This window comes from Elephantulus edwardii, unplaced genomic scaffold (assembly GCF_000299155.1).
Source record: "Elephantulus edwardii isolate Elephantulus edwardi_28Jun2011 unplaced genomic scaffold, EleEdw1.0 scaffold00056, whole genome shotgun sequence".
Lineage (NCBI taxonomy): Eukaryota > Metazoa > Chordata > Mammalia > Macroscelidea > Macroscelididae > Elephantulus > Elephantulus edwardii.
In genome coordinates, this window is record NW_006399806.1 from 7,948,750 (window position 1) to 7,976,082 (window position 27,333).

Below are 27,333 nucleotides of genomic sequence, written 5' to 3' on the forward strand. Positions count from 1 at the left end.
ATCATAAGCATTATAAGTGTGTTGGGTATATATAGAGAGAGCAGATAATTAAGATTTAAATAAGATAGTAAAAAATGAAGGAGGGGGAAGTAGGTTTCACCAAAAGAACTCTAATAATCTCCCCAAGCTATACTATAAACAAATTCACTACAAAGGTAATTTGCTGAAGTTCTGATAAACCAGCAAACAAACAAACAAAAAAAACCACAACAAAACACAAACAATAGCAACAAAACACCAAAAACAAAAACACAAGATCTACACTAGAGTATATGGCAAATAATTAATATATTTCTATGGAAAATGTTTCATGCTGTATGAGCTCCTAAAATATAATCACGGTCACTATGTGACTAAGGATAGCACTACAAGGAGGGGAGAAACACTGACAGTAAAAAGAGTCTTCAGCTATCTCTTCAAATCAACATTAAGTACTTAACATCAGATACATTTTTGGCTTGTCAGACCAGTAAGTCATGTTTTTCCACTGACCAAAGGCAGCTGAAGAAACAATTGCTTGAACAAACTAAATGCTATAACATGAAGCATTTGACTTCCAAGTCCAAATACTTAGTTAAAATGATCACTGAACATCTAACTGGGCAAAAGGAATGGCATCCATCATCCAAACAGGCTCACTTTTCCCCAGCCCCTAAAATTAACAGTAGTTACAATAACAAAAGAAACAAAAAAGGTTTGGTTTTGTTTGATTCTTTAGAGCCAACTGTGAAAGAGGTCAGCAATATATTAACAGCAGCAATGCGCAAGAAAAAAGCAAAATAGTAGATGAAAGAATCTTGCTGGACGTTTGTTCATCTCTTTTTTTGCATGAGCCAGAAGATTGCAACTGCTTTTTTTGGAAATGTCAGGTATATGTCTTATCTCTTTAGATCCTTCACAGGTTTTAGAATTCCATCTATCTGAGCGCTCTATAACCATGTAAGAAAGCTTTCTTTATCGAGCTTGGTGGCAGCCAAAACAGATTCCATGTCATTAAGGATGTCAGAACTCAAAGCTTCTTGAAGACTTGGCATCAGCTCCTCTCCTTCTATGTTCATTCCATCTCCTTCCAGTGTTCCAAGGTCCACATTTGTCCCAGGAATGGCTTCAAGGTAGTCTGGGAAACGGTTCTGCTGCGAGGGCAGGGTGCTTTGGTTGATAGTATCACCTAGTTGGAACAGAGAGAGATGACGTCTACTTGAAAGACAAATGTCTGAGCTGTATCACATAAATACAGAGAAATACATGAAGAAAGAAAGGCACTTCTGGCCAACCACCTGAATTAATGTCCAAAGTTTAAGGCAAACAATTGAGAGATTTAAAATAAATAACCCAACCAACTTTACTTTTGCTTCAGCATTTATCCAGATTTTCAACCAACAGTTTGATCACTTATTATCACATGCTGCAGTGAGTGGGTCATGAAAGAAAATAAAGATCCTCTGGAAACTTACTTGCAGCAAGGCAGAAAGAACAAGTCCCTTGCACCAAAGGAGAAAGCAGACCTGTACCACCACAAGATAAATGTAGAACTCAATGACACAGACTAGTCTTACCCTTAAGTAGATTTTGGTGAAACACTAAAATAAAGTAAGAGAACTGGATAAATAAAGCATTCTTTTCTACTCTTGTAGATTCATATTCATAATAAACAAAACCAGTCTCCCAGAAATGTATTTCAACTCTCATCTACCACAAAAGCTTTTTTGTACAGACAACATTAACATTTTACAGAACTTCAATGGAGTGTACTTTCAGAAAAAACCCAACATAAGCCATTAAGTGCTGGAGGGGTTTTCAGGAGAGAGAGATCAGTGAGTACAGAAAGATTTTGTGAAAGGGATGGATTTGAAGTGGCTCCTAGGGCTGATTAAAATTTAGATAAGCTGAGGGGAAGTATCAAAGTCATGAGGTAGATGAGCTCAGTCACAAAAGACTTGCCAGACACTGTCAGAAGAAAAAATGACAATTAAAGGACTAGCTATCTAGAGAATGGCTCCATCTCCCCAGCCAATTTGTGCTCTCTGGCAGGGTTTCAAAGCCAGGGTCATCAGGTAAGCTACAGGGGAAATGGCTCCTTACACCTGCAAGGCAAGTATTCCTTTGCTCCTCTAAGACAGCAGAGTAGTAGATCAATTAGTCTTCCACATCTGGCTTATGGCACCATAAAACCTCCAAAGTCCAAAGAGACAAGAGAGGCAAGCACTCAATCACATAAAGAAATCTCTTTCCAAAAGCAAGAATATAGCTCTTAATTAGTAATTAACTCAATACTGTTTAATTAACTCAATGCTAATATAAGCCATATATCAGTTTTACTTTTCAAATAGAGCTAAGACATTTATGACATTAAAAACTGAGAAAAGAAATTATAAACTGCCATACAGAAATAGTGCTGGCTCAATTTTAAGTTGTACGATGTTCTTTTTAATCATCTTTGTTAACAACGACTTATTAGACCGTTTCTCACAGAGGGTCAGGAATTAAGAACACCAACCTGTATCCATCTCATCCACACTATTCAGGAAGTCATCTGGGGTCCGGGGAACACTGTAGCTGCTCATGCTCAGTCCACTGTCTGTACTCTCATCCCGAGAGTGATAGGTACCACTACACAGAATCAGAGTAATAATACAGAACTGAGAAAAACCAATTCAAGATAAAATGAACACCAACAACATGAAAAAGATATTTCCCCCAGCAGTGTTAAACACGCATCCTTTTTCAGGGTCCAACCTTGCCCATGTGCTGTGAAGTGAAACAGACAAGCTGATCCTAACTGAGGCTGGTAGTTTTAAGAGGCAAAGATCTCTCCTTAGGTTTTGGCCTTCGTGGCAGTACGGGTTGGGGGAAAATGTCACCTTGGTACACCTGATTAGTTTTTCAAGCTTACAGAAAGAAATCACTCTGTAATACCAATTATATCTGGTGGGATCCTCAAAGCTTACTTGCTCTAAGGCTTCAATTCTCCAGGTGGTGGTAGCAAAGACAGAGGTCAAAACCAAGCTCCAGGTGGGTGGTGAGGCAGGCCTGCACTAGCTAGACTTATGTTAAATTCCTACCTCTGCTGCAGAAAGCATAAGCCAAGGGAAAAAAAATCCTAAAACATAAAAGGAAGTTTCTTTTTGGACTGGGCCAAAACAGATGAGTCACCAATGATAAGAAGTCCTTGCTTTTATTTGGGATGATGGTGGGGAAGTAGAAGCATATACCTCATCATAAGAAGGATCCCTTAAATAGGAACTTTAACTTTTCTCAAACTGGCCATTTTGAAACAACTTACCCCAAAAGTTAAAAAAAAAAAAAAATAAAAAATTAAAAGCTGTAACAACTTTTCAGCACCCCAAATTTCCTTCCTAAGTTACTCAATGCGTTTGCCTTGTCTCGCCACCTCTCCTCACTCTCTCACGCAATCATTGGTTTGCTCTAATGTTTCTCATTTTGAAAAGATTCAGGTCTCACAGAGTTAAAAAAAAAAGAAAAAAATAAAAGAAAGAAAAACCCACAAAAAAAAAAAATCACACCTGCCTTGGAGACCATTCCTATGAAGCTTTGTCAGAAAAAGCCTCAGATGTATCTCTTATTATTTTGCTAGCCCTGATGTGGAAAGCCAAGGGCGCGGTCTGAGTCATCACTCTATTTCCACTGCCAATCATGGGGCACATGGCAAGCACACACAGAAGAATTTATAGAGTTTTGCAGCATTCATTACAAAGTAGAGGGAAGCACATGGGTTATTTCCCAGATTGAGAACCACTTCGTGGAGAATTGCATCTCCTGTAGCTACTATCACATGATAAACATTTATTGAATATCTGCTACACTGGATTCTGAGGACAGAGGTGAACAGCAGCAACAGTACACTATCTGCCACTCTGTAATCTCCCTCTCACCTCCTCCCAAAATCTCCAAGTGCTGTCTCATTCTCAACTTAGTTTTGCAGCCCCCTCCATTTTTACTTGATATTGGTTTGCATACAAAATTCATATAGTGTTTCACAATTTCCTTCATTTACACTGTTTCATACAATCATTCCCATACATTGTGTTTTAGAAAATCCCCACTGAATTATGCCTACCATTACCCTGTCTTTTCAGGTTCTTGCCAATATTTCCCATTTCCTTTACCCCCTCCCTCAATCCATCAAATCTATGACCCTATGATATCCCCCCTGCCCACCCTTACCCCTCTGCTCCCATCCCATGCCCTTGCACCCCTATACACTAGTTATTCTACTGCCAGAAGGATATGCCATCTATATTTTTTCCTGAACAGTTTACCTTTATCATTTGAGCTTCCCAACTAAATCAAGCCTGGAAGCAGGAGCGGCATCCACTTCCGAAATGGCTTGCCTCCGGAAACTCTTTGTACAAACAGTGCTCAGGCTGTTCATTCATAGGGTCACTATGAGTTGTCTACGACTCGACGGCATTAAACAACAACATATATACTTAAGTATATAGGTAATATAAATAATACATACCTAACATACATATTACCCTTGGAGTAATACATACCGTAAGAATATAATAAAATACATAATGAAAGAGAATTAATAGAAATCCACTGATCTAAAATTTCCCTTGTGAAAAAAGATTCTTGCAATGGCCTCAGCTGAAGTTCAGAACTTCAATGCTGTATAAGCCTATCTAATTTCTGGAACAACATTAACCTTTGTTACGTCAGAAGAAAAAAACACAACACATAAACTTAAATACATTTAAGAAAACCTTCAAAATTAAAGTTCTCTATTAGGTCCCCAAAATTAATCTTTTTTTTTTTTAAATTTTATTAGTATTAATGAACATTTACAGGGATTTTGGGTTTTCATTCCTTCATTGCTGTACCATTCTCTCTACCCTCTTCCCCAGATTGTTCTTCTTCCCCCGCCCTCCGAATGTCTGTTTTAATTGTCCAATTGCCACAGTGCTTGTCAAAGCCAGTTCTGTTTAATCTCCTTTGTCAGTGTGTCCTTTGCCATTCCCTATCACTCCTCCCTGAGAGAAACTTCACCCTGATTCATAAGGGAAAGGGGATGGCGTATTCTCTTAGCTACTTCCTGCTGAAAAGGGACGCTGTGGGTTTCAGGGTGAAGATCTTCTCTCACTACTCTAAAGGGCCCCTTTGGCAGTAGGAAACACATAGACTATTATGGAGATTGATTTTGGAATTTAGATGCACTGTTATTAATTGTGCTTAGCCGTACATGTTCATATCCTTGAAGATGTATCATGGGGGTGTTGCAATGGGGCAAATAATACAAAATTCTAATATACTAATTATTTTTTATAAAGATAAAATATTTGTTTTAGAACCATAAAGCTTTTGATTCAACTGGTGAGAACAGAAATGAAATGGTGGCAGAATGGTAGCAGAACCATTTTCTTTTTTTTCCTTCAGAACAGTTTTCTTTAATAAAAATACTTAAAAATAAAGTTAGTTATGAAAAAACAAAGTACAAAACCCAAGTTGTTGTTGTTATGTGCCTAAGAAGTATTTTTTAATAATTTTTAAAAACAGAAACATCTTTACAACCTAGAACAAACAGTTTTAATAAAATCTTAATTATAAATGGTTTTTAGGCAAATTATATGACCTGTCTCAACCTGGACCATTTTCAGCATAACATTCTAGACAATATATTTTTTAAATTTGCTTAAAACCCAAGTTTTGTGCTAACTCAGACGAAAGCATTCTAAGCTATGCTAGTTTCAAATATTGTAATTAATCTTAATGCCTTTCTTGAAAGAAGTAAAACGGTACATTTTCTCTCCTTGAATAGATCCCTTAAGAACGTAAAGTCTTATGCACTGCTTCAGCAAAACCTCCCAGCCTGAACACCTATGTGGAAAACTCCTTCCAATGAGCTTCACAATACAGTTCTAAGTGATTCTGGATATGGTTCATTTGCTTTCACAGAAAGGCATCCACATGTCCCTTCATGATTCTGTAATTTTAAATAACTGTTAGTCAACAGTATGAGCAGAAGCAAACAGGCTGTGACTTTGAGTAAGTATCCCCTCTGCAAGTCTGAACAGCTCACTTCCTCTTACAGGAGACTGCTTTTAATCCTCAACTTTTATTGCACTTGCCATTTAAGGAGAGATTCATTTACAGGTATGGGTTTTGGCCCACACAGATATTAACAGACAGCCTATTAAAAGTACTCAGCAAGATGATCTTAAAGCTGGGATCATCTATAGATACTCTATAGATATAGAAGTCAACAGTGACTTCTGACCAACCTGTTGAGGAAGGGATCTGAGCTGTTGGTCGTCATTGTTCTCAGTTCCTGCGACATCCCAGGAGAAGATACTGGATTCTGAGTCCCTCCATCCTGTTCCAAAGTTGGTAACTGGCTACGGAGGGCTAATTCCTACAAAAACCCAAAAATTAACAGAAAAAATTAGTGAACCAATGAAGAGATGTATGATTAACAAAATAAATGTATATTCAGGTAACTGAGTACATATAAAGCAAATATTAAAAGTAATTTTAAAGTTAAAACATTACTCTGAGCAGGGAAATAAAGTTCCATCCTCATTTTCAACTAACTAAAAATGACATGAATGAAAAGTTTAGTTGTATTAATCAAGAATATGTACTTTATTTACTATTTAGTTTCATTTTGTTATTATCCTGACTTATCAGACTCACAAATTCACCTGTGTGGTAGAATGGTATCTGGTTTGTAACAAGAATTTAAAACAATTTTTCTTCTTTTTACTTGTCAAACTGTCTGTTTAGCATCAGTAAACAAAGAAGAAAAACATTTGTTGATTTACTTGAAGACACCAATTACCTCTCCCAGAATATTGTTTTATACTCTATCAAGTGTCTTAAAGTTTATAATTCCCCATCTTGAGTTGGAGAGAGTATGCTCTATCCTCTAAGATGGAAGAATTAAACAAAATAAAAGAAGTTGACGTTAGCAGGAAAATATGAACCTAGGAGAGCTTTCCACCATAACAATGACATCTAAAAAAGGGGACAAAAATTTCTCAAGATCCTACCTGGAAACAAGAGTAAAAGCTACAGCTGCTACACCCTGATAGTTCCAGATGACTCGCCTTAAGAGTCTTCCACATATCCCAGACTTCTATGTATTTGCCTAGGATCTGCAGGCCAGTTCCTCTTTCTCTGATGGACTTCTGACACTTTCACACTACTGTTTTTCCTCTTTTGTTATACCCATCCCTCCCAACAATTTCCACTGTGCCTCTATAGTTCTTGTAAACACTCTCTATAGAGCTTCTCTTGGTACCAGCAGCCAGAAAATCAAGAGACTAATTGCACTGGGAAAGTCAGCTGTCAGGAACCTCTCCAGAGTACTGAAGAGCAATGATGTCAGGCTGGAGACTAAGGTGCACCTGATCCGGGACTATAGTCTTTGCAATTTTGTGCTACGCATCAGAGAGTTGGATAGTGACTATGGATGATAGAAAGAGAATGGATGTCTTTGAGCTGTGCCTTGAGAAGAGTGTTGAATATACCATGGACTGCTAGGAGAACAAACAGGTTTGTCCCAGAGAGGGTGAAGCAGGGCTACTCTTTGGAGTCAAAAATTCTGAAGCTTTGTCTGATATACTTTGGGCATGCTGCAAGGAGGGACCAATCCTTGGAGAGGGACATCAGGTTTGGGAGAGTGGAGGGATGGCGCAGGAGAGGAAGACCCTCAATGAGATGGATCGATTCTGTGAGTGGGTTGGTGGGAGTAAAGTGTGTCGGAGACGGTGAGTTTGGCACAGGATAGAGAAGGGTTTTAGGGCTCTTGTACACAGAGTCACTATGAATCGCAAGCGACTCAAAGGCACATAACAACAATAGAGCTTCATACTCCTATCCCCCTACTTCTATCCTGTGACTTGAAATATCACTTACCTTCACAGAGGTCACTGCCTCTGCAGGAGCCTTCTGGAGTGAAGGTTGCTCACCCAAGGCATATTCCCTCCACCTCTATCCCACTTCACTCCCACCACCACAGTTAACACCAGCTTCCTGGGCAGTGGCTCTGTACTACCTGTAATCATGAGTTCTCTCTTACGTGAACTTATGCTTATGCCTTCTTCTTATGCAGTCAGTTCCCTGATTACAAACACATTCTATTGTCATGTGGAATTTATATGTGAATTGGAACATCTGTTGGGTCAAATTTTTGTCTCAGTACATAGCGTATTTCTCTAGATGTAAGGAAAAACCTGAAGACACCAAACATCTTTAATATAAGATTTTTAAACACATCACAGTGTAGTGTCTACTTGATAAAAAAAACCATTGCATGCATCTCAAAATTTTTTAATATGTAGTTTATGGTTAGAGCTTTGTAATCATTACAGAATTCAGTGGGCTTATAACTTGGACAAGAAAATAAATTTACACCTTAACTGAAACCTTATTTTCACCAGCCTCTAAAAGAAATTGAAGGAAATTCTCAACTCTAAAAATAAAACCACAAGCACAGAAGTAGTAATTATACCTTTGACTATAACACTATAATTCTACATGGTTGAAACTTGAGTGGTATAGTAAGGAGCTCTGATGGTTTTAGCCTGAGAGTCAGTTATGAGTTGGTTGTGACACACAGTATACAAGTGGTGAAGTGCTTAAGTCCACAGCTGCTAACAGAAAGAATTCACTACTGTAAATATCACAGCTGAGGAAATCCTATGGAGAAGTTCTGCTCTGTTCTACAAGGTTGCTAAAGTAAAAGTTAACTCAATGATCAATAGTAAGATGTACTAGCATGTTACTATCACAAATTTACTATTTTAGTAATTGTACTTCACTAAAATTCCTTTTCTACTCCACGGTCAACACTCTTGGCACCAGCAGCCAGGAAATAAAAAAACGTATTGCGATGGGCAAGTCTGCTGTTAGGGACCTCTCCAGGGTACTGAAGAACAATGGTGTCACTCTGGAGACTAAGGTGCGTCTGATACAGGCCATGGTCTTTGCAATCACTTGTTATGCATCAGAGAGTTGGACAATGACTAGGGAGGACAGAAGGAGAATAGATGCCTTTGAGCTGTGGTGCTGGAGAAGAGTATTGTACCATGGACTGCCAAGAAAACAAACAGATTCATTCTGGAGAGGGTTAAACCAGGCTGCTCCTTGGAGGCAAGGATTCTGGGGCTTAGTGTGACATACTATGGACATGTTGTAAGGAGGGATAGGTCCTTGGAGAGGGACATCATGCTTGGGAGGGTGGCGGGACGGTGTAGGAGGGGAAGACCCTCTATGAGGTGGATTGATTCAGTGACTGGGGAAACTGGGATGGGTGTGTCAGAGGCAATGCAATTGGCAGAGGAGAGAGCAGGGTTTAGGGCTGTTGTACATAGGGTTGCTATGAGTCTCAAGCGACTCGACGGGACATACCACCACCCCCACCCCCACCCCCCTCTAAAAAACGAAGGATTTGATATATTCTGATATATTTTGAATTTACCTAGAGGTTTAGCAAATCTATATTCTGAAAAGCTACATACGAATTAATGTTACTTGTACTTAACACTGGGCTCTACCACTACACTACTATAATTATTCTCTGTCTTCAGTGTTTGTAGGGTTTTCAAAGTCCTGTTATTTAGGAAGCACATGGCCCATCCTGCTTCCTAATCTGTCTTAATAAGGAAGCTCCATCAAAGCCCTGTGCACATGGGAAACCCTTATGGCATTTGACACACCAGTGGCACAAATTTCAGTATCACAGCAATCCCAAATTATCTCAGTACAGCAAACTGACAAGTGTTGCACCACTTAGAACAATGTTCTCTTCAAACAAAATTAATAGCCTGAGGGCCCAACCAACTTTTAATTACAAATGCCCACCCACCAGATCCATTATGTCTAAACAAGAAACTTCCCACCAACAGCTGTTTGTAAATGAAATCAGAAACAGCCAATCAGCTTACACTTGATTGCTAACACAATCAGAACACCCGAACAGTTTATACCCACCTTTCAAGTAAATCAAAACCACTTACCCTCCAGGATCTAATTGCATTTAGTTCTCTATTTAGCCGCTCCATTTTACCTATGAAGAATTCTGGAACATGGCTCCAGAGTCTATTATTCAAAATTGCTTGTCTCCTAATACACTGTGGCTTTGTGTTAAAGGAGTTATGCTGCCTAACAAATGGCTCGTGGTTTGAATCCACCAGCTTCTCCATGAAAGAAAGATGGGCAGTTTTCTCCAGTGCAATTTATTGTCTCTGAAAACCAACTGGAAGGTCTGCTATGAGTCGATTCTGACTCAACAGTGTCTTGTCTTTCTGAATGCCAATGATCTTTGATCATCTGATCTTTGAGTTCCTTCTACTAGGACTACTAAGACCTCTCTAAGATCTTAAGTCATGACTGGGATAAGGGGTGGCCAATATTTTGCTTAGTTACCAAAAATATTTTAAAATTCATTAAGGTTCTAAATAGATCCAGACAAGTCACTTTTATTGCCTTTGTCTTTCTCATTATTCTTTACTTCTTTTAATGAACATTTACAGAGATTTTGGATTTCCATTCATTCATTGTTGCATTTTCTCCCTGCCCAGCCCTCCCCCACCAGTTAGCTCCTGTCTTTGAAAAGCAGAAGAAAAATTCTTTCTTTGGTATACAATCATTATACTTTTATAGTAGCAATGTATTGATTTTTTATATAGATGTTAAGTAGTTTTTGTTGGTTTGCTTTTAATGCTATAGGAAATGACATTACTATTTAAATGAGAGGAGAGAAATAGGTATAAGGAGCTAATTATGGCTGGGCAACATAGAGTAGGCAACTTCTTTTAGGAATCACACTGTAAAGTTCTCTTTGGAACATGCTGAGATCGTTAGTTTTACTTAGAGAGCAGATAACATTGACTCCAAATATATCCCAGATTAGAAAAGATTTACTAGCTCAATGGGAAAGCCACTACATTTTTGTTTTATTACAAAAGAAAATGAGCTAAAAATACTTGCTTAATTTAAAAAAGTCAAATACACAAAGAACTATTTGAACTTTGAAATACAAAACAGAAGCATGATTAAGTTTTGGCTGAATTTTCTTTAACTTGCTTACTTTCCATTTTTGAAAGTCTGTCAAACTATTTATTCTACCTCGGGGGGGGGGAAGCTTAAAACATTTATTTTTAGCTCAGCATTCTAATTTTAAGCGTATTCAAGATAAAGTAACTAAAAACCTTGGAGACAGATACAACTTTCCACATGACATGTGTCAACAAAAACCAGCTTTTGTAGACAAATTATGTACCTAGGCTTATTTCCAGGGATTTATCTGATTGCAAAATATGCTCATACTCATCCATAATTTGTTTTGATAAAATTATTTCAGTATATAGATATATTTTGGGGATTGCAGTGCAGTATCTTGCCACTAGGCTACCAGTGCTCCTTATAGATATATTTTAAAAACAACAACAGCAACAAAATACCAAAACCCAAACTCACTGTTCTGGAGTTGATTCCAACTCAAACAACACTGGGTTTCAGAAGCAGTAATTGTTTATGGGAGGAGACTACTCATTTTTCTCCTATGGAGTGACTGGTTGATATTTAGGTTAGCAGTCCAACACTCTGCCACCAAGGCTCTGGAGCAATGTAAGGGTTTTGTTGTTGTTGTGTAAATATTTACTTTCTTTCCCCTCCCCCAACTCAGGTGAGCTGTGTTCAGGTAGGCTTACTTCTAAATGCATTATAATGGAGAAAGTTTTCATGTGGGATATACTTTTCAATGAATTTAAGTAACTGCATTTCATACTTTTCCAGTTTAGTTTTTCCCAAGTGTCTAGTTAAAAAGTCTACACATTTCTGAAACAAATTTTTAGTATTCCAGTTTGAAATGCTCTGGTTTCATATGTTGTTGTTGTATACAGGTGAGTTGGAACCCACCCATGGCTGACTCCCCAGCAGTTTGACACCTTTCAGATAGTAAATAGCACAGGAGAAGATCATCCATCCTTCTGTTGAGCTGGTGGATTTGAACTGCACATGTCTTTGGAATCACAGTGTAGTTTCTTACCACTAGGCCACCAGAGTGCCCTAGTTTCACCTACCAAGTCACAACTTCAATACTTTACTTGTAAATATCAGGAATGATAAGCTTATAAAGGAACCAAGATTTTTCTGTTCCCCTGAGGAAGCAGGCCTCTATAGGTGGAACACTTTTTAAACCATTTGACTCCATCTTCATGCTTCTTCAGTATCAGACTAGATAAAGCACAGAACAGGATGCATACCCAAGTTTCCATCTCATGTCTCAGACTTGCTTTCCTAAACTTTAAAATTATTTTTGTGGGCACATATTTATATGTGAGTAGAGATTCCTGTTTTTAGACATGTGAGCTCGAAAGTCAGAGGTTAAGAATGGAGGAAGGAGAAAGCTGGTTTATGTTCCTAATACATAGTATTGAGTTCCCCTCCAACTAGCATCAACGTCTTTAAAGCAGCAACAATTTCCCCCCTCCTCTTTTAATGGAACTGGGTCAAACAATTATAGTTCATAATACATGAGAAAATGGACATAAGAATGATAACTTGAGGATGGAGCTGGCAAGTAAAATTTTTCTAAGAAATTATTTTCTTAAAGCCATTCTGTCTTTAACAAATAAAGAGCTATTTAAGAATATAGTAATTTTTTTATCATATGCCACTCAATTGGTACTTTTTTGGCTATTTTTTTCAGTGTAGGTTTTACAGAGTAAATTAGGCTCTCATTTAGCAATTTCCATACAAATTGTTCAGTGTCATTGGTTACCTTTTTAACTACGGGTCAAAATTCTCAAAGAAAGTACTTTTAATCAATTTACTCAAGAAGGTTAGTTCTAGAAATAAATGCTCAAATTTAGAAATACTGAATAATTCTTAAAAATAGACATCATGAAGTGTATCTTAGTGGCAGCAATTGATATGTAAAGATAAATACAAAAAATTCTTCAAACAAAACAAAAACTGTTTCTTCTAGCTGTTAAAACAGGTTTCACCATGTTCCGTAACTCAACCAACTCAAACTCACTAAAGTTGAGTCAGGTCTGACTCAGGATGGCCCTTCATTCAGTTTCTGAGCCTGAAAATTGCAATAGGAGGATAATGCCCATCCTTCTTCTTGAAGCTGCTAGTGGATTTGAACCATTAGAGCTGTGTAGCCTTTTGGTTAGCAGCTCAACTTGTTATGGGCTCCGCCACCAAAGCTCCTCTTCCATATTACAATACAGCCTTCATCAGTCACGTAACTGGTCCATTATCTGTAAACTCATAAAAAGCTGAGCCAGTACTTAGAATGCATTTTTGTTCCTAATATCTGTGCCATTTTCCAAAGTTTGAACAGCGTCAATAATCGAAGCAATAAAATTATTGACCCTATTTAAAAAAGGAAATGAGAAAAAGTATGCACATATGAAATTAAATCTTTCCCATTCTTACACAAATATAGTTTAATTATTCACTATTAGGGCTGCAAAGAAATAATCTTAGAGTAAGTGTTAATAGAGATTTTGAAACTACTTTTCCAGCAGCCAAGTTTTTTGCTATTTCCAAGTAAGTGGGGTATATGGAATTGTTAGTCATTCTTTTTTTTTTTTTTTTATTTGTGTGTGTGTACAGTCAAATCAGATTTGACTGGTACAGGAGGAGTTTGTTCCTCCTTCTCCAGCAAAGCATCTGGTGGATTTGAACCGCTAACCTCTCAGACTGCAGTGCAGCTTCTTGCCACTAGGCGACCAGAGCTCGGAATTGTTAGTCATTCTTGTAAATGCTTTCTTATAACTGAAACAGTGATTATTTTACCCTATATGACTACAACCACTGACATATGAACCTGTTCATCACTGGAGCTAAAGGTGCATAATAGCATAAGTAACAACATTGTAGGTTTTCAGACACATTAAAGCAGTGACCAACTTTGATGCATACACATATGTACAAGCACCAAGAATGTCAGTCATGGAATAACTACGCTGTTTTGAAAAACAAGGAACTCATGAAATATTATGCAAAACGGATGACCCTGGAGGACATTATGCTGAGTGAAATATCTCAGTCACAAAAGAACAATTATTACATAGGACCACTGTTGTAAAACAGGACTGACAACAGGGTTGAGGGAAGACAGAAAAGGAGGGGAGGAATGAAGTATACAGCATTGAAACAGAAGAGGGAGAGAGCTGTTTAAAAGGGATATATGAATGGGTATTCCGGTCATTACAGAAGTCCAGAATGAAGGCTGCATAGTGGAGTAAACTTGGAGGGGAGGGACTGCATAACAATGAAAGAGTTTTTCTTTTCAAGAAGAAGAGTGATCTGGGGGGTTGGGGTGGGCAGGGAGAAAAATGCAACAATGAATGACTGGAAAGTCTAAATCTCTGTAAACTTTCATGAAAACTAATTTTAAAAACCCAAAAAACTAATAAATTAAAAAAAGGAATGGAAAAAAAAGGAATGCCAATCATAAAGGAGTCATTAGTTGAAAATATTTAGAACTACAATTTCTGTGAATACTAAGCAACTATTTCCTCAGAAGTAAAATTATTATCATTCCTTTGGCCTCCTACTTTGAACAAAGTACACTGGCTGAATTAAAATTCTACATACAGAAGTCTTGTTTTTATTTTCTGAATAATTTCAAGAATTCTGTTGAGTCTACTTCAGAATGAATTTGAAACTAAGTTTAACAAAGAAAATGAAAAGCTTCATCTAGAGGAGAGATGGTAAGAAAAGTGAAGTATTCACTATGGGAAATGCTTGTGAACAAGCAGAACCAAGTCAGCAAGACAAGTGAGTACATATAGAGGACTGTCTGGTTGAGAATCAGTGAAAGAGAAGGCTACTGGTCACAGATCGTGAGCCAGGCTGCAAGGTTTAGAAGACTCTCAGGTATTAACATTTTCATTTTTAAGAGCAGACAAAAACGTCCACACTCAAAAGAGTGGCTTTCCTCAAAGAGTTTCCTCACAAGACGTTAAAATAAGTTGAAATGTATTCCTAGCCCATTCTCTGAAAGATCTCTTCAAATTATAAAGGAGCCCTGGTATATAATAAAATGGCTAGAAATCTACAGTAGTAAGTGCTCACTGAACTCATAAAACAAAGACGCTCTAGTTTAAAAAAATTTTAAAGTTCTATTCAGATAATTTCTAAAATTCCACATACTCAAAAATAATGGTGATAATTAGATGCAATATAGAGAAGTTACTTTAGTGCCTTTATAAGTGCCTTAATTATTCCGAATTTTACATCTCAGTATTGCAAGAGTCACACATCTCCTAGGATTTTCAATTAACTTCATCAAAGCAACATGAATTTACATAACCAGCTACTGTTGTAGTTGTTGTTACTGTTATGTGCCGTTGTCTGGGACTCATAGTGACCCTATGTACAGCAGCTCTGAAGCTTGCCCTGTCCTGAGCTAGACTCATTGACTCTGACACACCTACCCCCATTGCTTGTTACTGTGTCAGTCCATCTCATTTGAAATATTCCTCTTCTGCGCTGTCCCTCCACCCTTCCAAGAATGATGTCCTCCTCAAAGGAACGGTCTGGCCATGTGCCCAAAGCATGTGAGACAGAGCTTCAAAATCCTAGCCTCCAAGGAGAAACGTGGTTTCTCTCTCTCCAAGACAGACAGATTTGTTTTCTTGGCGGTCTACGGTATGTTCAAGACTTTTCTCCAGCACCACAACCCAATTGCATCTATTTTTCTTCTGCCATCCTTAGTTACTGTTCAGTTATCTGATGCATAGCACCTAATTGTGAAGACCATGGCCTAGATAGAGTGCATCTTAGTCTCTAGATTTACATTATTGCTTTTCAGTACTCTGAAGAGGTCCCTGACAGCAGATTCTCCCAGTGCAATTTGTCTTTTGATTTCCTGATGCTGGAGCCATAATTGTTAACAACTTCCATCTCTTCTCCATCTTTCATGGTGCTGCCAATTGGCCTAACGGTGAGAATCATTGTCTTCTTGACAATTGGATTATACAATATAAATATGCCTGGTTAAGTCAAGTTGGAAATACTTAAGCCAACTCTGGAAACTAATAATTTAAGAACAGTCTGAAGTCTGGTACCTTCCTACATATCATAGAAGATGATTATACAATCCATAAGAAGTTAACAGTGTGGATTTAATGGTGCTTGTTGACATATCTGCACTAATTTTTATTAGCAAAAACACTACCAAAAACTCTCAACAGCAGTTCAAAGCATGTCAATAATGAATCTTTCTTCTAAACTAAACAGCCTGTCCTTGGAGAATGAGAAGCCCTTTCTAGAACAACTCTGATTATCCTGTTAAAAGCTACTGAAAGTCATCTTCATCTAATATATGACCTTTTCTTAACATCCAGAAAATATCTATAAAAATACATATAAATTCTGATTTACTATGCACACATAATTGAGTTTCTCCTTTTTTTACTCTCTCTTGTTTTTTTAGTTACAAAGAATCTTTATAAAAGCTCCTATCCTATGCACACTGTTCTTTACAAAAGTGGAATGAGCGCTCATCATACTGCTGCTTTAGTGATGACTGGTTATAGTTACTTCCTTATTTGGTCTTTCTATTCAATTGGGGCTATTAGGAAGGAGATAAATAAGCAAGGAGTTTAAGTTAACTGACCTCTATAAAGACTATCTAGCTTTATTAATACAGTACTCTGATGGACAAGTTAACAGTAGCCAAAATAAGTAGAATTCTACCAGCACTTCTACAAGCAATATAAATGTTAGATGTCTCAAGTTCACTTCTGCATACCAGAAGGACAAAGATTCTCTCAAAAGGAAAATCACCAAACCTACAGCTATTTAAGTAGATTCCAATTCAAAGTGGCTCTGCACCGGGTTTCTATGGCTGCAGATTTTAAAAGGAAACAATCCCGTTTTCTCCCCTGGAGTTGCTAATGGCTTTGAACCACCAGAGATCCACAGCTTTTTTGTTAATGGTGCAATACGCCACAGAATAAATTCTATTCAATCTTGTAGATCCTAAACACACATCGTATCTTTGGTTCCAAGAACAGGGTCTTTCTCACAAGACACGTAGGTTTTTCCATTAAAAAGAAACACGGCAATAATTTTTGCATCTAAACAAGATGCCTTCATAATGTGTTTTCTGGAGGTTCATTAAGAGAAAATGCTAATAAAAGTAAAAAAACAAAACAAAAAACCAAAACCAAAAAAAACAAAAACCAACCTAACAACCAAACCATGAAGCAAGAAGCTCCATCTTCCTTTGCACGGATAGGCTATATTTGATTCCTCTGTATTGTATTTGTAGAGTTAGGTTATTGGAAAAAAGGCATATGCAATGCGTAAGTTATTGGTCTTGCAAAATTCTATCATGTTATCTTCTATAGTCTGTCCTATCAAGACCTATTTACCAGACAATATTATCTCATGACCCAACAAGTCCACTGCTAGAGATATACACACAGTGACTCAAAAGCAGGGAATCCAAAAGAAATATGCACACTAGTGTTCATTACAACACTATTCACAACAGCCAAAAGGTAGGAATAGCTCAAGAATCCATCCAAAGATGAAGAGATAAACAAAACATTGTATATATACTCTCAATAGACTAACAGTCATAAATGGAAATGAAATTCTAATACATGCTAAAAAATGGATGAATCGTTGAGACATGCTGTGTGAAATAAGTGATATAATTAGAAAAGACAAATATGTAGTGACAAAAAACTATGAGTGTCACCAGGTACTGTAGTGAAGAGGAAATGGGAGTTATTGATTAAAGGATATTGCATTTGGGGTGATTTACACTTTTGTCAATGGATAGTGATGATGGCTGCACAATACGGTGAATGTAAGAAATGTCATTCAATTGTATACTTAAAAGTATAAAATTGTTAAAAAATGTAAAAAACCAACCAAACAAACAAAAAACGGTGAAGCGGCTCCTTTCTTCTTCTGATTGTTATTTTCCCTTTAGATTTTTCCCCCTCATCCTCCAGAATTATTGTAGCTTTTAAAGATTTCCTGAATCAGTTTAACCAAGTAAATAATTTGCTATGTTTGTCATCACTAAGAATAACTGCAATAAATAATTAAAAATACTGTTTTAAACTCAGCAAAGACGTAGGCATTACCTTAAGGCTCATAAGATATACAACTGAAATAAAATACATTTAAAATGTGGAATTTTAAAAAAACCATCTTCACTGAATCAAGATGAATGTTAGATGCTCTTAGAGGTTGAGGAGCAGAGAGTGATTTTTCAGAGAACAACAATATTAACTCAAGAGTTTTCTGGGAGAAAGACTCCTCAAAGTTATACACTGTTCTCATCTTCAATGAGGGTGGGAATCTGGAGCATGAATTTCTCTCCTTCCTAATTTATTATCTTTTTTTTTCCTTTTCCAACACTAGAATATTATATGAGAGCCTACCTGACATTTTGGAGAATTTGCTGTGCTGGGATTGATATTCCGCATTGCCTAAGAGTAAAAAATAAGACGGATAAAGATTACTTTAGCAAACATGGTTTGGCTGTGCAGGCTGACTTACAAATTGCATCTGGTCATACTGCCATAGCACAGAATTCCCAAGTTAGCCCAAGATAAAGCAGAATGAGGAAGACAGGAGCCAATGGAGTCATCATGTAACAAAACTAAAACCTCACAAGTTTTAAAGCATTGAAGGAAGGATAGCAAGCCTTTAAGTATCAGGACTAAAACACAATTTGATACTGGTCAGATTGGTTCTTTGCTTCAGAGTATTAGATGAAGCAGGAAAAATATACTTGATGTTTCAGTGATGAGAGAGGAATTGTCAATGGAAGAAGCTTAAAGGAGGTCAAAAGACCAAAGACAACCTGGAATTGACTGCTTTAAAAAAAAAAGGGGGGAGAAAAAAGCACATACACAGGAATAAATCCTAAAAAAATAGGCAAACAAAAAAAATATTAGACTATTAGTATAAGAGTAGAGCAGATCATCCACTTCAACACAAGAAAACAGCAACACAGTAGTAAAGAAGAAGCAAAGGGAGTAGTTATCTTTAAAGTGAAGCTACTCTGCCCAGGACCCATCACCCAGAGTAAAAGCAAGAGAAAGAATTCTTTGGAAGGAAGTGCTTATAAGAACAGCTTTTGGCCCATGAGAAAAATGCAACCAGGCTGATCCAAGTATACAACAAAATGACAAATGGCTCATTTCTAGACTTTAAAACATGCCTTAAAAACAACAGAACTTTGATACAAGCCATTACAGAGGCACTTTTAATTCAACATTCTTATTTTGAAAGTATTTTCTCATGTGAAATTACGACCTGAATTTACGTATAACATCTAGTTCTCTGTAAAAACAAAATAAAAAGCAAACAACAGAAACATGCTATGTCAAAGATACCCTTAAATATTTTTATATCTTGTAAAAGTCACATAATTTTATTCTTGATCGTGCTGCCTTGTTCTAGTTAAGTTTTACCAAATTAAAAAAAAATTCTTTATTGCAATTTGTTTAAAAAGTTAATTAGAGGTTCAATAAACTGGTAATATGCTTTTCTTCTCTGCCTCTTTTATGGTAGGTGAAGAAACACTTCTTTCAAGACTGCTTTCTGACATCACTGGTTGGCACACTCTTACCCTGCCAGGGTTCACTTTTGGTGCCAACCTCACTAGAATTACACTGACGCAGTACTGACAGCATAAACAGTTCTAAGGTGAGTCTGTCGAGGACTCTGTGGTTTAGTTTATTTCTTCAGGTACCAGGTCCTCGTTTTTCCACAGATGCTTCGGAGACGCTTTTAAACTATGGAGGCAGGGGAACCGAAAACCAAAACCTTCGTTTAAATGTCCACATTCTGGTACATGAAATGTAGACTATATGTTATGTAGATATTTTTCATGTTTACATTTAATACACTACCATTTAGAAGGGAAAAAATGGTATGCACACACATTCTGTTTTTAATTGATACACTTAAATCGGGAAGTTTCATAAACAGTTAATAGATGCTTAAAACCAGAGAAATAAAACAAAAAAGAGAAAAAGATTTTACTTTCACTTTATAAACTTCCATCTTATTTTAATTACTTATTTGGAAAAAATATTATATAAATATTTAATAATTATTGCATTTATACCATATTTTCATCCAAATAACATGTGCATGACGTGGTGTTTGCAGACCCTGCAAACTCCTCACATATCAGTTTAATTATATTATTTGGAAAATTATGGTAACAAGATCACATCTCCAATATCTAACTTATCAATTAACACTCTGAAACAAGAAAAACTAAAATTTAGAGATGAAGAATAATATATATGTGTATGTAATATTCATATTCTTGTATATCAAAAAGACCAATTACACTTTCTGGAAGAAAACTGCTGGAAATGGATATCAAGAGCTTCGAGCTTTCTGTTATAGTTTCTTCTCTTGCCAACACATAAAAACAATCACAAGCAGGTAATTTTAAGGTACTGTGAGATCTTTCAAATTGGGATAATAATTTATGTTTTGTTTGAAATAAAATATCTTAAAATCAGCAATACTAGAAAATATTAGACATTTGGGAAAGATCATATTAATGTTATCTCTCACATGAATTCATTCAAAGCAAAATATTATTTTCTCAATGTGACAACTTTTAAAGAAATCTTCAGAAATCCAACTATCTAATTCTAGTACATTTGAGAAAATATCTTTGCTTCCTTAAATCTTATTCAACAATGGTTAAAATACCTCTTTGGAATTTAGGTTTATAAGCTGCATCCCAGATAATAAAATCTAAAAATTAAAGCAGGAGCAGAACATGTTTCTGTGTCATTCTAATTTTAGAGAACAGCTGTGCAAGTAATAAATATGAAAATAAAATATGCCCAATTTCACATTGCAAAACAAGCCCCAAAAAGCGGAAGACTGATTTCTAACCTGTGGCCTCACCTGCCGAAGCAGTTCTTGCTGTTTCAGGCGCAGTCGCTCTTTCTCCATCTGCAGTTGCTGTAGTCGCATCTGCTGCTGCTGGTTGGAGTTGCCTCCACCCATGATTCCTCCCTGTGGGCTCTGGGGAGCCAGAGGGGGTGGCTGCTTCAGTGGAGCGCTCTGACCAATTCTCTGATTGATTGCTGAAACAAACAAAAGATCTGTCCTAAAGAACTATTTAGGAAAGATCAAAGGTGATTGCAATGATTAAAAAGTAATTATGGGATGTTCAATGTAGCTTTTATAGTAAGACTGAAAAGTCTAAAAAGAATCATTACTAGGACAATAGATAAATTTCTTACTATTTTTGTTATACAGAATGCTGAGAGAGAGAGAGAGAGAGTGTGTGTGCACACGCGTGTGTGTAGAGGAGTGATATCAAGCATATTACACTGCATAGTTTTCTTAAAAGGTTAAAGAAATTTTACATAAGCAGAGGTTAGGAACTGAAGGATATCCAAGAAGCAACTAACATTTTGTTGATTATCATACTGGGAAATAGATTGTGTTAAGACTTTCTGAAAAGATGGAATGATGTAAATATCCACTGCTTATTAAAAATAAATCTATATAAATCAAAATTACTTTGAAAAGGCAAATGAGTCAAAGCATTCTGAACATTAAGACTTATCAAAACAATCAATCCTTTAAATATTCACAGCCCCACTGCCCACAAAAAGTAAACGTATTAAAATATGATGCCTGCCCAAGAAAATCAAGTAAGTTTAAAAAAGCCTTTTGATTTGATGGTCAAGGCACTGTGACCCCAGCAGGCAGGCATTGTTTGTGCACCCGCAAGCATGTGTATGTATTTTTCACAGTTCAATCTGTAAAACACAACTATTAGAAATGGGCAGAATTATACTGGTGAAATTTTATCATTGGCTCAACACCAGACTAATTATTGTAGTAATCTAAGTAAGTAGCCAGAATTTTCCCCATTTTTTCTTTTTTCATTTCAACCTGATCCTTTTGGAATTTATCCTAGTATATAGAATGAATGGATTTAATTTTATCCTGTTCCATATGTCTATTCAATATACACAATACCACTCAGGTACAGGTTTATCTTTTCCCTACTTTCTATCACAGACTAAAACCTTCATATTTATTTTTTAACTTTTCTGTTCTGTTCATGAAGCTAATTACTTACACTAATCCCAGTTTTAATTACAGCCATTACAGCTAAAACAGTGTGCCTTTTCTTCAAAATTAACAAGCTAAGCCACCCTCCCCCTCCACAAACCTGACAAGTTCCTAGCACTGCTTCTACTCACTACCTTGTGTTTTCTGACCTATAGTTATTTTTAAAATAAATGATCCTTGTCATGTCATTTTAAATTATCTTTTGTGTTGTATCTAACAGACCAGAAAATGTCAATATGATACTCATTGAATTTTATTCTGAAAAGCCTTATTAACCTATGAACTAAGAGAACATTATTCATATAATGTCTTTACAAGGCAATTATGGTATTCTAGTAGTTTAGGATCTATGCTGGCAACCCAAAGGCAAACGGTTTGAATCCACAAGCTGCTCCACAGGGGAAAGATGGGCAATCTCCTTCCACACAATTTACAAACGGTCAGCTCTGTATGGGTTTCAACTTAATAGCACATAAAAACAACAATGTTCTTATGAAGAATGGCTTAAACATCTTAACTGTGGTTTATAAATTAGTATTTTATAGAGGGAAGTAAGTCAAGAAGAACAACAAAAGCCTTTTTAAATGTAGTTCTGCTTTTATCCCAGATTTGGCTTTTCCCACACCATACACTCAAACCCACTCTCAAGTCAACTCCAACATATGACAACTCTCCTCTGCCCAGTTTCCAAGGTGCTCATCCTGTTTACACAAAGTGGCTGGTGGATTAAAAGTGCTCTTTTGTTTAGCAGTCCAGCATACAATGAACTCTGCTACCAGGACTCCTCTTCCAATTAGTGTCTCATTTTCCTCATTAAAAGCTAAAGCACAAAAAAAAAATAAGAAAAAAGAAAAAACAAACTAAAGCTCAATTTCCTAATTTGAGTATAATGCTAAGATAGTAATCTTAAAACCAGATACGGCTTCTAAAAGAACTGTCTGCAAGCTCTTTTTCAACCTCTCCTTATCTCAAAAAAGGGTAAGGGTGTGTGTATATGTGTGAAAGGATAGCATGAAAATTCTGTCTTTAGAATTTTAGAAAACAAAAATGTCTCTTTAGACAGTACAGGGAGTACTTTTATTGTGTTGATTTAGATGGTGTTACCTATGGATATAAGAAGTGCTGCTACAAAGTTTCCTTATAAAGAGCTCTCTTAAATGACCAATTAAAAAACACTGTTTATCTACTGAAGCTGGGATCTCCAGAGAAGCATCCCTTTCCTTCACCTTCTGAGTGTCTTGAGCATACAAAGTCCAGCAACGCACCCACTCAGAGTGTAGCAAGGACCTCACAAGCAGGCAAGAAACAAAACAGGCTTTGTTTCTTGAGGAAGAGGGTAGAGCAGCTATAAGAAAAAATAAGAGTATTACCAACTTCTTCACCTCTGTGAGTAAGCACTGAATTTCCAATTTTAATACATCTTTAAAAGGCAAATTATAATTTGCTATGTTTTAAAAATCAAAGTCTGCTGTGTGGACTACTTCTTCTCAAAGGGCATCATTACCACAAGCCCTTCTCAAAGTTTCATTCTAAATCTCAAGTAACTTTTAGGTTTATATAATTTGTAACCATAGAATATTACAGAATATTAAAGATCTGTTATTGAACCACAAACTTGGGGATAATGAATTCAATTGTAACTTTATTAAGTATAAATTTAAAACATTAATTTATATCAACTTTCATACAAGAAGTGTTTTTCTTTGATAACATTTTAGGTCTGAGACGGTGTATGTTTACGTACTAGTATAGTTATGACCTTAATTTATTGACATAGTATTTATACACAAATTTAAGTTTCATCTACAAGTATCAAAAGCAAAACTCCTTGCTATCAAGTCAGAATTAACTTATAGCTGACCCTCCAGTGGTTTTCTGGAGGCTGCATATTACACAGGGGGCAGCTGCTCATCTTTCTTTTAGGAAGAAGCTGGTGGACTTGAACTGCTATCAATCACCTCTGAGTCAGCAATGCAATTCTCCACAGACTACATCACCAGATCTTGTACCCACATCTACAAGCATACTCAGGATTATGCAACAGAGTGTGTACACACACATGATCTGTGAACAGAAAAGCAACAAACACATTCTTTCATTACTAGCTCTGCTAAGGATTTACTACACAATTTGTTACTGCTGTAATGTAGTAAAAAGTTGATTTCAAACCCTGACAATGCTGTGTATGAGAAAGGAAATGCACCAGACAGGATTAAAGAGCAAAGATGTCACTTTGAGGACTAAGATGTGCCTACTACAAGACATAATATTTTCAATCACCTAATATGCATATCAGAGTTGGCTGAGAAGAATTTATGTTGGTGATGATTATCTAATAAAACATGGGCTGTTAAAAGAACAAACAAATCTGCCTTGGAAGTGTACCAAGAACACTCCACAGATGCAAGGATAGTGAGGCTTCATTTCACATACTTTGGGCATTTACAAACAACAGTCATTCCTTGGAGGGTCTCATGCTTGGTAGTGGGGCAGTGAAAAGGACTGTGACTCTCAAAAAGGAGCACTGACTGAATGACTACAACAATACTCTCCAGTGATTGTGAGGCTGCTGTATGCCTGGGCAGTGCTACTTTCTATTGCAAATGGGATCCCTATGAGGTGAAAAGTCAGCATAGAGACCCTCCACAAGATGGGGTGGCCCAATGACTAACAATGGGTTCAAGTGTACCAGAGATGGTGAGGAATGCACAGGACAGGGCAGGTTTCAGATTTATTGTTCATAGGGTTGCGCTGAGTTACACTAGACTCAATGGCAAATAAAAATAACATGAGTTGGCAACAACTCAAAAGCACCTAATAACAACCTTCACAGGAGTAGACGACCAGTTGCTTCTTCTGAGGTACTGATTCCTGGGTGAGTTTCAAGAACCACCTTCTGGTTAACAAACACTTGGCAAATGAATCACAAGGTATACTATACAACTTAAGGAACTTACTCTACAAAAATGTTGCTCCTTATATACCAACTGGCATAGCTCAATTGTAAACTTACATACCACATAATGTTTCAGTGACAACTGTTCAATTCACACTCAAAAAGCTGCATCTCTTATCACTATCACTCAACTCTACTGAGTTGAAACCAGTTCATAGCTGTTTTCAGAGGCTATAAACCATATGGGAGGAGACTGACAGCATTTCTCCTGTGGAGATCCTAGTGGATTCACACCACGAATAGGGTGTAACTTTTGAATTAGTAGGACAGGTCCTTACAAACTACACCACCAGAGCTCCCTTTTTTCTTAACTAAACTCACTGGACTGACTCATAAGTTACACTTGACTGGGGACTGTAAACTGCAGCAAAGGAGAAGACTGATCTTTCTCATTCGAGGACCTGGCTAGATTAAATTCACGAGCACTGGAGTTGGCAGTGCAACTCTTTAGCCACTAGGCCACCATAACTCAGTAGGAGCAAAAGGTCAGGATCACACCTAACAGCAGAATTTGTCTTTTTAGTATCAACGGCAAAGGATGTTTCCCCAAAATTAGTTAAGTTATAAATTTAAATAACAATGCTATGCTCAGCTGATGCCACACATATGCCAGGGCACGATGCATCAGGGGTCGAGCAGGAAACTGCAATCTAAGTGTAAGCCCTGAACTCCAGTCCCATTGCTGCTGAACCATGCCCAGAATGCCACTGCTGCCACACATGCTGGAACTCAAGCGAGGTACTCTGTGGGGGATCACTGAAGTTTGGCTGGAACACGTGGGACCACTTAAGCTCAATCAGAAGGGAGTGACAAAGCTGGAGCTTGACCTTGAAGGGAAACCAAGGCTTCCTGGTTTTCCAATCAGGTCTCCTCGCTCCACCTTGTGTCTCTTCACGTCCAGTCCATCAACTGCCTTTAGCCCAAAGCACGATGGGCTAGCCTACCTGCAGAAGTTGTCTGACAGAGGAGGCTGCTTCCACAGGCCTTTACTCTATCTAGCAAACTGAGAGAAACCCATGTAGGGTAGCTGCCTCCACCCTCTTCTAGAGTGGTGACATCAGATAAAGATCTTGCTACCACCTCAGACAAGAAAAACTTTGCCATAGCAATATCATACGGGAAGAAGGCTATTGCACTCACTACACAAGCCCAAAGAAAGATGTCACCTCAAAAAAGTGGCACAGTATCAGTGGATTTCCTGAAGCCAGAAAGTCTGAGGAAACTTTCTGACACAGAATTGAAAAGAACAATGACTGAATATTTAGAGTGGGAGAAAGACAAACTTGAAGAATTATAGGTCAATGCAAACAAAAACCAGGAGTGTAAAAAAACAACTGAAAACAATGAAGATAAAACAAACAAGGCATTAAGCTCTAGAAAAACAAGAAATCACAATCCAAAATATGAAGATCAATGTTTCAGATGCTGTCAATAAGATGGAAAGTCACATGAACAAGGTTGAAGAGATGGAACACAGAACCAGTGAAATATAAGATAGAATTGTCACCAATGATCTGTTACAACAAAAACTGAATCAAAAAGGAAGGGGGGAAAAAAGAAAATGTAAGAATATGAGACACCATCAAGAGAAAAAACATGTGCATAACTGAAACCCCAGAACACGAAGAATCAAGTAAAGGCACCGAAAAAGTTGTGGAAAAATTACTAGAAGAAAATTTCCATGGTATAATGAAGAAGTTTCCAAGGTATAATAAAGAAGTTGAGCGAAAACCACTAAAGAATAGACACCAAAAGAAAAACACCAAAACATAGTCAAATTTGCCAAATTGGAACCAAAGTATGATACAGAGAGAATTCTGAAAGAAGTGAGGGAGAAACAAAGAGTAACCTGTAAGGGAGAGCAAATAAGATTAAATGCCAATTTCTCAGCAGTAACTATGCGAACAACACGACAACGGAATGACATATATAAAAAAACTCAAAGAACACAACTGTCAACAAAGAATATTACACTCAGCAAAACTGTCCATCAAACATAAAAGAGATATCAAGCTATTCCCAAACAAAGAAAACCTAAGGGAGTTTGTAAAAACAAGACTAGCATTTCTGGAAACACAGAGAGATGTCCTTCCTACAGAGGTGTCACAGAAAGCAGGATGGTCCAAAGCAACTACCAACAACACCTAAAAGAACTCAACAAATTGAGAGCAATGAAACCTTGCCTCTCAGTAATCACACTTAATGTACATGGTTTAAATGCATCACTGAAAAGAAAAAAAAAGTAGCAGACTGGATTAACCACCAACCCCCCCAAAACAACCCCATCAATATGT

General features: G+C 37.1%; 1 protein-coding gene across 9 annotated transcripts in view; it reads right to left on the reverse strand.

Moving 5' to 3' along the window:
- Window positions 1-289: 289 nt before the first annotated feature.
- YAP1 (Yes-associated protein 1) overlaps window positions 290-27,333 on the reverse strand; it is a 173,233-nt gene continuing 146,189 nt past the window's right edge. For 2 of the 9 annotated variants that reach the window (XM_006887317.1, XM_006887312.1), the window contains 4 exons: window positions 20,887-21,080; window positions 6,246-6,376; window positions 2,498-2,610; window positions 930-1,168 (listed from right to left, as the gene is read on the reverse strand). In XM_006887317.1, the coding sequence (XP_006887379.1) occupies window positions 930-1,168; window positions 2,498-2,610; window positions 6,246-6,376; window positions 20,887-21,080 (677 nt within the window). Of the gene's footprint in view, window positions 1,169-2,497; window positions 2,611-6,245; window positions 6,377-18,395; window positions 18,444-20,886; window positions 21,081-27,333 lie in introns of all 9 variants that reach the window. The other 7 variants (XM_006887310.1, XM_006887311.1, XM_006887314.1 and 4 more) reach the window with 7 other exon arrangements.